This window comes from Branchiostoma belcheri, unplaced genomic scaffold (genome assembly GCF_001625305.1).
Source record: "Branchiostoma belcheri isolate BF01 breed outbred unplaced genomic scaffold, Haploidv18h27 scaffold235, whole genome shotgun sequence".
NCBI lineage: Eukaryota > Metazoa > Chordata > Leptocardii > Amphioxiformes > Branchiostomatidae > Branchiostoma > Branchiostoma belcheri.
In genome coordinates this window covers 78,875-90,043 of record NW_017803838.1, presented here as the reverse complement: position 1 = coordinate 90,043, position 11,169 = coordinate 78,875, and the positions used below count along the sequence as shown (strand labels likewise).

The 11,169-nt window shown below is 41.6% G+C and overlaps 1 protein-coding gene across 1 annotated transcript; it reads right to left on the bottom strand.

The window, feature by feature from the left end:
* Positions 1–37: 37 nt before the first annotated feature.
* Positions 38–4,390, bottom strand: LOC109470845. Its single transcript, XM_019769934.1, has 3 exons — positions 4,255–4,390; positions 3,776–4,043; positions 38–345 (listed from the first exon to the last, which is right to left on the bottom strand). Exons 1-3 carry the CDS (start codon positions 4,310–4,312, stop codon positions 327–329), a joined length of 345 nt encoding a protein of 114 aa, XP_019625493.1. The 5' UTR covers positions 4,313–4,390; the 3' UTR covers positions 38–326.
* Between the last annotated feature and the right edge of the window lie 6,779 nt (positions 4,391–11,169).

The window sequence follows — 11,169 nt, the reverse complement described above, 5'->3', positions numbered from 1 at the left end:
CTATATTATAAGAACAAAATTTACTTTCAGTTCCATCTCAATTAGACCAGCTTAGCTTTAATATTCTTACGTATGACGCTGATATCAGGATTGATTTTTACTTGTCAAAGATGAAACAGGACAAAGACTACATTTCCTCACATGTTATAATAAGTGTCCCTTTATATTGTTAATCTAGTTATCGTAACGTTCTTTCATTTTTGTCTGTCTTCCGTAAATTTCCTCATGACGTTGGGATGTCCGTGGCCCTGCGGGTATCATACCGACGTTTCCGTCGCTGCTGTGACGTCACGGTCTGCAGTCCGGACTGTGAGGACCTGCCGACATCAGCCAATTATCGCCTGCCTGTTGAGGGAAATACAGCCGTAGTAAGGCGTTTACTCCATTGGACGGGATAAAGCCACAGCAAGTAAATTTTATGGATGACATCCTCCGCAGACTCCAAATCTAATGCGAGCGGGTGAAAAAAAACAAGGCGGGCCGAAAAAAAGGTTCTTAAATTTAAAAATTTTGACTCAATCATTGTACAAGTGGTTTTGATTCAGTGGGATCGGAACATCACATATACACAGCAAACATCACAACTAACTGCATCAAAGTAAGAAACAAAACATTAAATTAGAGCCTTTTCTTGTCTCCTCTCTTCATAGTTATCTACCATCCACCTTCCGGCATGGCAACAGACATCTTTGCCCATTTTCGGCATGGTGACCACATGGTCAAAAGGCAACAAAAGTTCTTGTTGTTTTCTTTTTCCCAAATCAGGCGAAAATTAATGCGCGCGCTGATGTCATCCATAAAAATTACTTGCTGTGGCCTAACAATAAAATATATGACAACTGTGCCATCTTCGGCTCAGCATGAAAATATCAATTATCGCTCTGTTTATTAAAGCAACAGAGTGTTTGAATTTACGGACTGGAAAAGTTAGGATCGGTAGGTGATTCTCTCTCCCTGTCTCCGGGACCCGTCCCTCTGTTTATTTGTGGGAAAGGGACAAATATTTCACCAGATTTACTAAAAAAAATTGCTTCCGAAAATACATGAAATTGCGCTTCAGAGGATTTCAATATTTAGTTGTCAGCTTGAAAATCGTAAGGCCTGACAGCGGTCGATAAAAAAAGTTAGAATAGTTTTGCTAGCCTCAGTCGGGAAACCGGAAATACAACAGTTTTTTTTTTATTTACAGATTACATATATTGTAAGTGTGAAAGTCCACGTTAAATTTTACATAATCTACAGCATGGTAATGTTCATCTTAAACTAACTCACATGCGTCACAAGCATTCCCATTACTTGGTACTTAGAACGAATAGCATTTTTCAATTAATTATGCACTTCAGGTCCCCATTTGTCAAAGCTATCGATCCGCATAAGCAAAACGGTAAATGCCGCTAAAGTTACAAACAACTAGCCTCCACCTGGCCTTTCTACGGGAATACGGATCGTAGAATTCGGCAAAGAAGAGAACAAAATGGGCCAAGGGAGTCCGGCCGCAGGAAGGTAGTTTCTTTCCCTCCTGCGCGGCCAGTCAAACCTACAAGGCAGCCAAACTCCCCCGGCAAATATTCTCCTATATATAGCCAGCGTAGTTAGTCTGGTAGAGACTAACAAACAAGCTGGAAGGAGCCAAAATCTACATCACGTCTTCCGAATGTCACTCAGATTCAAGACCATAGCACATGGACAATACAGGAAATGTAAAATGAAGCTCCCCCTGCACTGGCCTGCAGTACAAAAGAAAGCCACAAAATTGACCTTGACCTTCGCCTCTATAATATCTACCTACATATGAAGCAACATCACAGTCAAGTTATAATGACTAAAGTATGTGGAAACACAAACAAACACCGAAAACTAGTAGACTATTCCTTTGACTCTTTACAATCTCACTGCTCAAAAGACTTCAGTGAATGTTTCTCTGGGAAATAGAGACTTCAGAATTACTTTTGGGGATCAGGAGTCGCCGAATTCGAAAAAGCTGGGGGGGGGGGGTCTCTACCGAAACAAAAATGTTGGAGGAGCCTGGTTTCTCGAAGATAAAGGACCAGTGCCGCAATAACGTAAAGAACCTGAAGACGGCATACAAGAAGACGACAACAATCGGAAGAGAGAGAGGAACGGTTATTCAAAAAGAAAAGGCGGCTTGTTCAAAAACGTCAAATTTTCCTCTCCTCGAAATTAACAGTTGTTAGTCAAGCATTGCGTATCGTCATCTGGTCCTTTTTCGTAATCCAGAAAAACAACTATTCCTCTAATCACCTGAAGACATCTGTAATCTCCAACCTCTCCTCCAAACATCACTCTCAATGTCTCAGATAATTAGACTTTTCGACAAATTCTTCTACATTCTTCGTCTTGCATTCTTCTTCTTACGTCACAAAACTTGAGGTATGATAGATGTCATATTCAAATCAGATTTGGAGAAATATTCACGTATTAGATTTCAATGTTGTTGTTTTTCCATAGCATGTTTACTATATAATCTGGACTTGTTTTCTTGTCCAGTTGCAACGAATGAATGAAATTGCAATGATTATTTTATCATTATCATAATTGTATTAATACAATATTCAAAGCACGGCGGTATTTTTGACGGGTATACAAACCTGTGGATTCAAAAGACGTTTATGAACATGTTAGGCTGTGGTCGGGCTCCTGTGGTCCTGCCTTGTTCTTACTACTAGTACATTAGGACACAGCAAGTCATTTTTATGGATGCCATTAGCGCGCGCATAAATTTTCGCCTGATTTTGGAAAAAAATGCAAATTTTCGGCTTGTTGACCACTGTCAGAAGGCAACAAAATTTCTTGTTTTTTTTTTTCAAAATCAAGCGAAAATTAATGCGCGCTCGCTGATGTCATCCATAACAATTACTTGCTGTAGCCTTAGGAGGGTTACCGGAATATTGATGCCGTATAGAACACCTGCTGCCTGTTCCAAACTCAGTGTCAAGTTACCATTACAATTCCCTTTTGGGAGTAAAAAAACAGTATCTTTAGAACCAGAACAATTGCTTCCGCTCTAGAATCTAAATTTAGATAGATGATGTTGATTATTGGTGAGGCTTTGTGGAGTTGGTATTACAGTAGTTGATAATGATTTTTAAATCAACCGCTTGTCGAGGGAAGGATTCCTGCCCACTGCATGTTTTCGTTATCAGTCATCAAACACACGCACGTCGTTAGCTTCTTACTCCAATATTTGCTCTCATTCTGAAGAGGTTCGTGTCGGGATGTGTACCGAATTATCGTTCATCTTTGTTCTCTAATTGTACACTGCCTAGTAACGGCCGGGTATGTTTAGATGTTAAGTAGGTACGTGGGAAGGGAACAGAGTGCTATTTGTAGTGTTTATAACAAGTGAATGGCAAAACAAAGGTGGATAAATTTGGCGGGTAAACATGACCGTGCCGTCATGAAGGTAACGGGAGTAGACCCATGACATGGTGACGTTAGTCCATGTCACCTTCTAAAGAAAAGTCGTCGTTGGTTGAAACTCAACTCATAGTTGTGTTCATCTGATAGTGTTAAGATTTGTATACCAAAGCTCTTCTGTTAGGTTAACCTTATGAAAGTGTAGTTAATATGTACTAGTAGATGCCATACTTTGTACCCTGTACACTTGTTGTGCAATAAAGTTATCATCATTTGGGCGCAATCCGTGGAAAGACGACCTTACGGTCGCTTCTCATGTGTTCAATCATATCTCCGTGGAAACATTAGAACCTGTGCTTATTGAAATATTGAATTAATTATTATAACCGATACTTACTGGCAAACATAAGCACACCAAGGGTCCCTCCAGGCGCTCACATTGTGGCATTCACAGTCGAACGCAGTTTTGCCGTCCTCGGAGCCCGTCAACTCTGTCTGGTCGGTCAGCTGCAGCGCGCCAGCGCCGTGTCCTTGGCCTTGTGAGTGTAGGTTGACCCTGGGAGACTGGTCATTCTCAGAGATCTGCTGCGATGCTTGGAACAGCTGCTGCAGGAGGGTGGACACTGCAGCCTGGTCCTGCAGCTGGCGGTCCGGAGCCGGGGCACCTGGACAGGCGAGCACAGGGGAAATCTCAGACAGGTCACCACCAGGGAGAACATTTGTTTGGAAATACAAGTCTTCGATAACTGACGCGTTGACACAAAACCTGCCATGCCGTACCAGGGCTGCTATAACAAGAGCAAAAAGAATCACTCAACAGTAAAATACGAACCAAACGTCGTCAACAGTACTGATGAACCACAGATATGACATTACCTTCCACAGCAACGGCCACAACCACCAACACGATCAGAGGAACTGCAACTCTCGCCATGAATGTCCGCACGGAGTCCCAAATGTTACCGGACAAAACCACAAGTCTGCCTTTAAACCTTCCAGGTGCGTGATACTCAGCGGGGGGTCGGTCTGAATCAACAGGTCTAGGAACGTAATTAATGACGCATAACTGACATGGTACAGTGATTGTGTTTACCTAGCCTTAGCGCGGCCTATATCACACCCTTCTGGTCTATCATTGCCTGTATATTAGGAGACAATTGATAGCTTTTTTAACACCGTGCTGTCATTAATGATGTCTCATTAAGCCAATGTTTCTGATACTTACTCAAGGTTGCATAGTAACCGACGATGTATATATGTTCGATTAAGAAATTAAATTCTGAGGTAGTCGATTAAAAGCTAGATGGAGTATATCCGGATTAGTGGTTGGCATGCAACGGTGGGAATGTTAGGTTGGTGGGAGGAGTTGTTGGGAGGTGGTCTCCATGTGGGGGTGTTCGGCACACGGATCCCACAAGGCCACAGCAAGTAAATTTTATGGATTAGCGCGCGCATTGATTTTCGTCTGGTTTTGAAAAAAAAAAGAAATTTTGTTGCCTTCTGACAGTGGACAACATGCTGAAAATGGGCAAAGATGTCTGTTGCCATGCCGGAAGGTGGATGGCAGATAACTATGAAGCGAGGAGACAAGAAAAGGCTCTGATTTAATGTTTTATTTCTTACTTTGATGCAGTGATATGTGGTGCTGGCTGTGTATATATGATGTTCCCACCGAATCAAAACCACTTGTACAATTATGATTGATTCAAAATTTTGAAATGTAGGAACCTTCTTTTTTCGCCCCGCCTTGTTTTTTTCTCCCGCTCGCATTAGATTTGGAGTCTGCGGAGGATGTCATCCATAAAATTTACTTGCTGTGGCCTAATTATTGTTCCGTGGTTATGCATCGTAGCATGGGCAAATTTGGAGGGCGATAGGGCCACACCTCATATGCACACATTGCGCCATCCATATGTATCAACCTCGCAATACATTATCCCTCATAACAAATTTTCATAAATCAACTCAGTTATCAATAAAATTATGATCTCAAAGTTGTGTCTAAAATCAAAATTTGTACATTAATTAACTTATAGTAATGAACACATAGGTTATAAGATATGAACGATTTGCATAAATTACTAAGTTATACATGAATAAAATATGCATGGATTGGTCTAGGTAAGGCTACTCACCTCCTTTTTCCTGTTAACTTATCAGGAAAAGATATTTTGCAAGTTTTGAGTCTAAACGCACATCTGAACCACGACGACCGTGTACCCTCGACACATTGTTCGCTTTGAAGTTTGAATGGTACATGTATCAGATCAGATCAAGTCTAATGTGTCTATTTTCAAAAAGGCATCCAATACTATCTCAGGGAGGCAAAACAAAAACTCTGTAAGTATGATATTGGCATTTATTGCCATTTCTTAACACATTTTCGTCATAATTTAATACTTAGCTCAGAAACAAGTACTTAGCCCAGAAAATACTAAGGCCACGCCGACTTAATTTTATAGATGACATCCTCTGAAGACCCCCAAACTAGTGCGCGTGGGTGAATAAAAAAATTCCTGCCAAAAATAAAAATGCTACTAAATCACAGGAATACAAAGCTGGTGTTGTGAATTTGCGACGTATACGACAAGCCGGCACATGCTGGCTTTTTGCGGAATTTATGAATCGGTACGTATGTACTGAGGTCTTAAGTCGTGGAGCTTCGGTAGCTTCGGTGCCCGTCTCCGCATTGTCGCCAACTACCATGGACTACCCAGGCCTATAGAGCTAGGCCAGAGCCTCGATTAAACGTGATCTTTTTTTTTTTTTGAGGGCGACAGGCGAAAATTAATGCGCGCGCGGATGTCATTCATAAAATTAAGTCCGTGTGGCCTTAGCCCAGAAACAAGCTACGTGAGATGTCTCCTTATTTCTTGGGTACCGCCCATAAATACAGAGTTAGAACATGGGCCTACGATACAAAACAAACAGAGGTTGTCGTTTTCGGTGACATCGCATTTGAGAAAGCATGAGAAACAGTTGAATCAACGTACAACATGGAAGGAATGACTAGAAAATAGAGGTTGAAAATTTAGTTTTTCCGCCCTGAAATTGCATTGGGAGACTTTAAACTCAGATATTTTAAATCGTTCTACGAGTAGCATGCGATGGTCCAGAATGCCAATGTACACAAAGTGTAGACTTTGGTCGTATCTAGATGCAAGGGTATAGACCTGCTCACAACGCACCAAAAACTGAACAACACTCCTCCCAGTGGGTAAAAAACAGCTTGGCTTTCTTACAATTTAATTTCTACCACTGGGCGAAATAAGCGCAAATCATGACGGTCAACATCATATTAAACTATCAGTACGTGTCGTTTTACCTTTGATCGGGAAAATCACAACAGGTAAGCTTCATTCTGCATTTTGATACAATCCAGATCGCATGTATATAATTGTCATTCTATACTCTTGCGTTCTTTTACTCTGGACTATTTGTAATCTAATTACACATGCAACTACGAAATGTTCAGACCATTCGTAGAATGAATTCTTATATTTACATTTGCAGAAGGAAAACAAATTGTTTTGCTGTGTTTTTCTTCCTCCTCTTCGTCTTCCCTTCTTCAAACAAATAAAGTCAATGACCTGGACCATACGTCTGTCACCATGGTAACTGGTGCTGTACCATACACCCTGTAGTGTTGGGTTACATATTGTAGCAGGACAGAGCTGGTCAACATATATTATATATCAATGTGTTTGACTAAGTAGTTACAATAAGCAGAGAAGTACTTTACCGAGCTAGGCTATGTGAAGGTAAACATTATGCATTTGCTTTGCAAATGTTACCCGCGTAGTTCTTTTTAGTTTTGCGTCAGGAGGGTAGGTATCGGGCTTTTGTAGTTCGTATATTTGTATAGCATTGAAATCCAGGTTACGCAGAACAAGACTTAGTTGATTGACAAATCATCTCTCCCCTCTTTATAATAGATTGCCCAACCTATGATGAAAACCGACGAAAATTGTTACAATATATTACATGTATTAATATAACGCTACCCCATACAAAGACAGAAATATTCAATATGCTACTATCATATCCTGTCAATATATCCACTTAATATGTCGGCCAATTTATACACAATTCGCTGACAAAACGAGAAAATGTAATAAATTCCTGACACAAAATTATATTACTATCAATAGAGTTAGAATCAGTACTTCTTTATTGTTATACATTGTACATGAGTACATTGTACACAAGTAGACCAGATTCTTAGTACAGTTAGTAGAACTGTTAGATATTTTTGCATCACCAACTAAGTTCTTCTTGTAATCGGAAGCTTAAGGCCAGGGTTAGGAGCAGGAGTTTCTGATTTGAATTGTCGGTCGGCATGAAATAATTCTCGCTAGTGATAAGGTCGATGGCACGTGAGGCCACCCTATGTAATCTTTATGGATGACGTCCGCGCGCGCATTGAATTTGGCCTGTTCCCAGAAAAAAAACACAAGAAAAATTCCGTTTCCTGTAACTATGACCGAAGAGTCACGGCCCTGCTCGATGGGTCATCCGCTGGTCATCCGCTGGGTCACAAGGACTCCACCTTGTGCCTGTCAAGTAAAGCTTCTTTGTCTGTTTGTCTGTACATAACAAAAGTTGTTTATTTAGATTAGGGTTTAGGCCATGTTGATTTGATTATATGGATGACATCCGCGCGCGCATCAATTTTCGGCCGTTTCTCCCCCCAAAAGTTTTCAACCATACTGTAAATCATACAAAACAGCACAGTTTCAAAATGAGCAAATAATACCGTAGGCATTGGAAAACGATACCAATGTCGTAGAATGCCGAAATCAAACGAAAAAGATGTAAAGAAATGAATGTGAAGACTGGATTATTCGCCAAACCATACTCTTGTGACATTTGTTCAACCACGTAGATTTCACAATGAAAGCAACTTTTTTGGCCAAACGTTTTCTTATTCGCACGCTCGCATCAGCTTTGGGGTTCCCAGAGGATGTCATTCATATATTCAAATCAACATGGCCTCAGGTTAGAACCAAAACACGTGATTACGGAATATGAAATAGATCATGTTTTGGAATACAACATGCATTCGATTTACCTCGTGTTATTCTAAAAGAAAGTTTTGGAATGTATACACACAGATGCATCCCACTTCGCGTAATTCCATATCATGTTTTGGATTTGGAATGGAACACGTTTTGGAATGCAGCAGGGCGAGGCAGTCTCATCCAGCGGACTGTAAGGTTGGAACCACTCACACCGGGAAGGTCCCCTACTCTTTTCGATAAGTGCGGTGGGTTCTTTAACGTGTGGCTCTCCCCAAATACGGGACCTCCGTTTAACGTTAGGGTCGTCCCTATCCGAGGGACGTCCCTAATCGAAGCTAGGTACTCATTTTAACCTGAGTGAAGTGAGAAAATTCGTGTAAAGTGCCTTTCAAAGGGCACAAGGTCGGTGACATGGGTAGGATTCGAACCCTCGACCTCTTGGTTGTTAGCCGGACGTGCTACCGAATGAATAATGTGTTTTGGTTCTAACATAAACCCTAATCTAAACATATGCATCACATACGGACAAACAAACAAACAAGTGCTACCGACTGCGCCACACGACCACACAGGTTAACATAATTTGGCGAAGGTATGAGATCGTGGAACTCTAGTTGGAACTGCAATGACAGCCGCGCGGAACCAGGTGGCGCTGCTACTCGGCCGTTATTCATCAGGCCCTACTGGTGAATCCGGCGTTTTTCGGGAGACAAACCAATAAAAGAATGATCAGCTGTTTCGCTATACAACACGCGTATTCTACTTTTTGCTTCAAATTTCAAATTTTATTCGATATGGCTCTCACGGGAAAATACCCGAATTTCGTCCTTATTACATACGTACATAATTACAATGATTTGATACACTCTTTCATTGTACACATGAAACATGGCAAGCACACTATTAAAACATTTCGAAAACGATTACACAATTAAAATCTGTACACAATATGCGGTTCACGTAGGATTTAGCTAGATACTATACTAGTAACACTACTGGAGAATTGTAGAGGCGAACAGTGCAATGAAGGAACGAATTGCTAAGTCTTTTAGTCCGGGCTTTGGGTAGACTGATTGTGCCAGAGTTTCTGTGCCAATAGCGCGGGGACTGTTGTATTCCACAACATGTAATATATCAAAAAACCAGGTTCGGAATACCACGAGTACGAAGTGCAATGCACCTGTATTAGAAGTGGAATGCATGTTGTATTCCAAAACGTCATCCATTCCAAAACATGAATTTCGCAATCATGTGTTTTGGTTCTAACATAAACTCTAGATCTAATCTAACATACACATCGCATACAGACAGATTAACAAGGCTTACTTGAAAGTCACAATAAAGCCCAGATGACCAACTGTAAACAAAGCTCTGGATGTTTGACAGCGTGGTCGGCACGTTCAGTCGTAGTCCAGCGCTAGATCTACTTTAGAAACAGGAGGAGCGAGTAAAAACAGATAAAAACCCCTGGCACCAGTCCACACGCCGACGCTCTAACCACTCGGGTCAGTTGGTAGCGTCTATAAACCCCCCACTGTTACACTACTCCCCCTTTTCTTTTCAAGATTCGTCCTCGAATATTTGGGATCCCCCCCCCCCCCACACACACTGTTACACTACCATCATTTGGATACAACACCATGTGGAATGTCTGTTGTATTCCAAAACATGGTCCATTTTCGAAAAACACGTTCTGGAATACAACAGCGATTTGAATGAGACAATTGTTGGTCGACTGAATTCGGACTTCTGAGCTAGTTTGAGGTGAATGAATCGAAGCAGGATTTGAGATTACATCCGACTTCGAAGCTTTTAAGCAAACGCCCCTGTAGTTCCAGAACAGGCTGCTAGGATACTCAGACTAGCGCTACCATCAAAATAACCCTGGCATGTCCAGGTCACGATATATCAAAGCTGGAAGTCCGTTGCAGTACCATAACTTGTCGCTAAGAAGCGCAAATCATTTTGATTATTATTAATCATATGGCTATGGATCGCGTAATGCAGCTGGTGAAAAGTATTTTGATTTGCAAATATTGTCGATTAGAAGAATTGACATATGCAAATAAAATTGAGAAGGAAAATGACAAACGAGCGCGTACAGAAGGGTCGCATTTCAGGTCGGTGGCGGCTCTGGAAGGGAATCTGTTGTTCCGATGAACGTGCATGGGGCGAGCTCTATTAAATGGGGGCCCGCAAGCCCTTTTCCGTAGAGCGTAATTGGCCGTTTCAATACTGCGTAGAACGTATACGTAGACAGGCGCTCTAATTCAACGTAGAGCGTAATTAGTGCCGTTTTAATTCCACGTAATGCGTTGTAGTCACTTGGAATTTATCGTAAAGCGTAATCGAGAGATTTCCTGAATTCAGTGTAAGACGTAGCCAGCTCTCGAGCATAGAGCTTTATCGGGACGCCCCCCCCCCCCGGAACCTCAATTTCCCATCCAAGCCAGCCTAGCGGGGACCAATAGGCGGGCAGCATTTCGGCCACACCCACAACCCGCGCTTTAGCAAGATATGGTTGAAAAAGATGTTTCTCAAACTTGTTCAAAAGATACATTTGTAAATTGTTTTCTGAAATTCTGTGTCTTTGAATAGTTGGAGCAAAATAACTACCGAGCCGAGTTAAATCATTTCGGCACTTGGCTTCTGGTGCTTACGTCGGCCGCGCGGCGTACAAAACAGTATCTTAGGCCAAGTCTTTGTCTGTGAAAATGTAAGAAAAGAGGCCTTGCAGTCCTGTCCTGCCGATAACCTTGTTGTCCCGATT

Excerpts from the sequence above, each read along its gene's own strand:
- LOC109470845 (XM_019769934.1), bottom strand. The coding sequence starts at position 4,312 with ATGGCGAGAGTTGCAGTTCCTCTGATCGTGTTGGTGGTTGTGGCCGTT. Across the intron at positions 4,044-4,254 it reads TGTGGCCGTTGCTGTGGAAG|GTGCCCCGGCTCCGGACCGC; the intron begins GTAATGTCATAT and ends TCGCCTGTCCAG.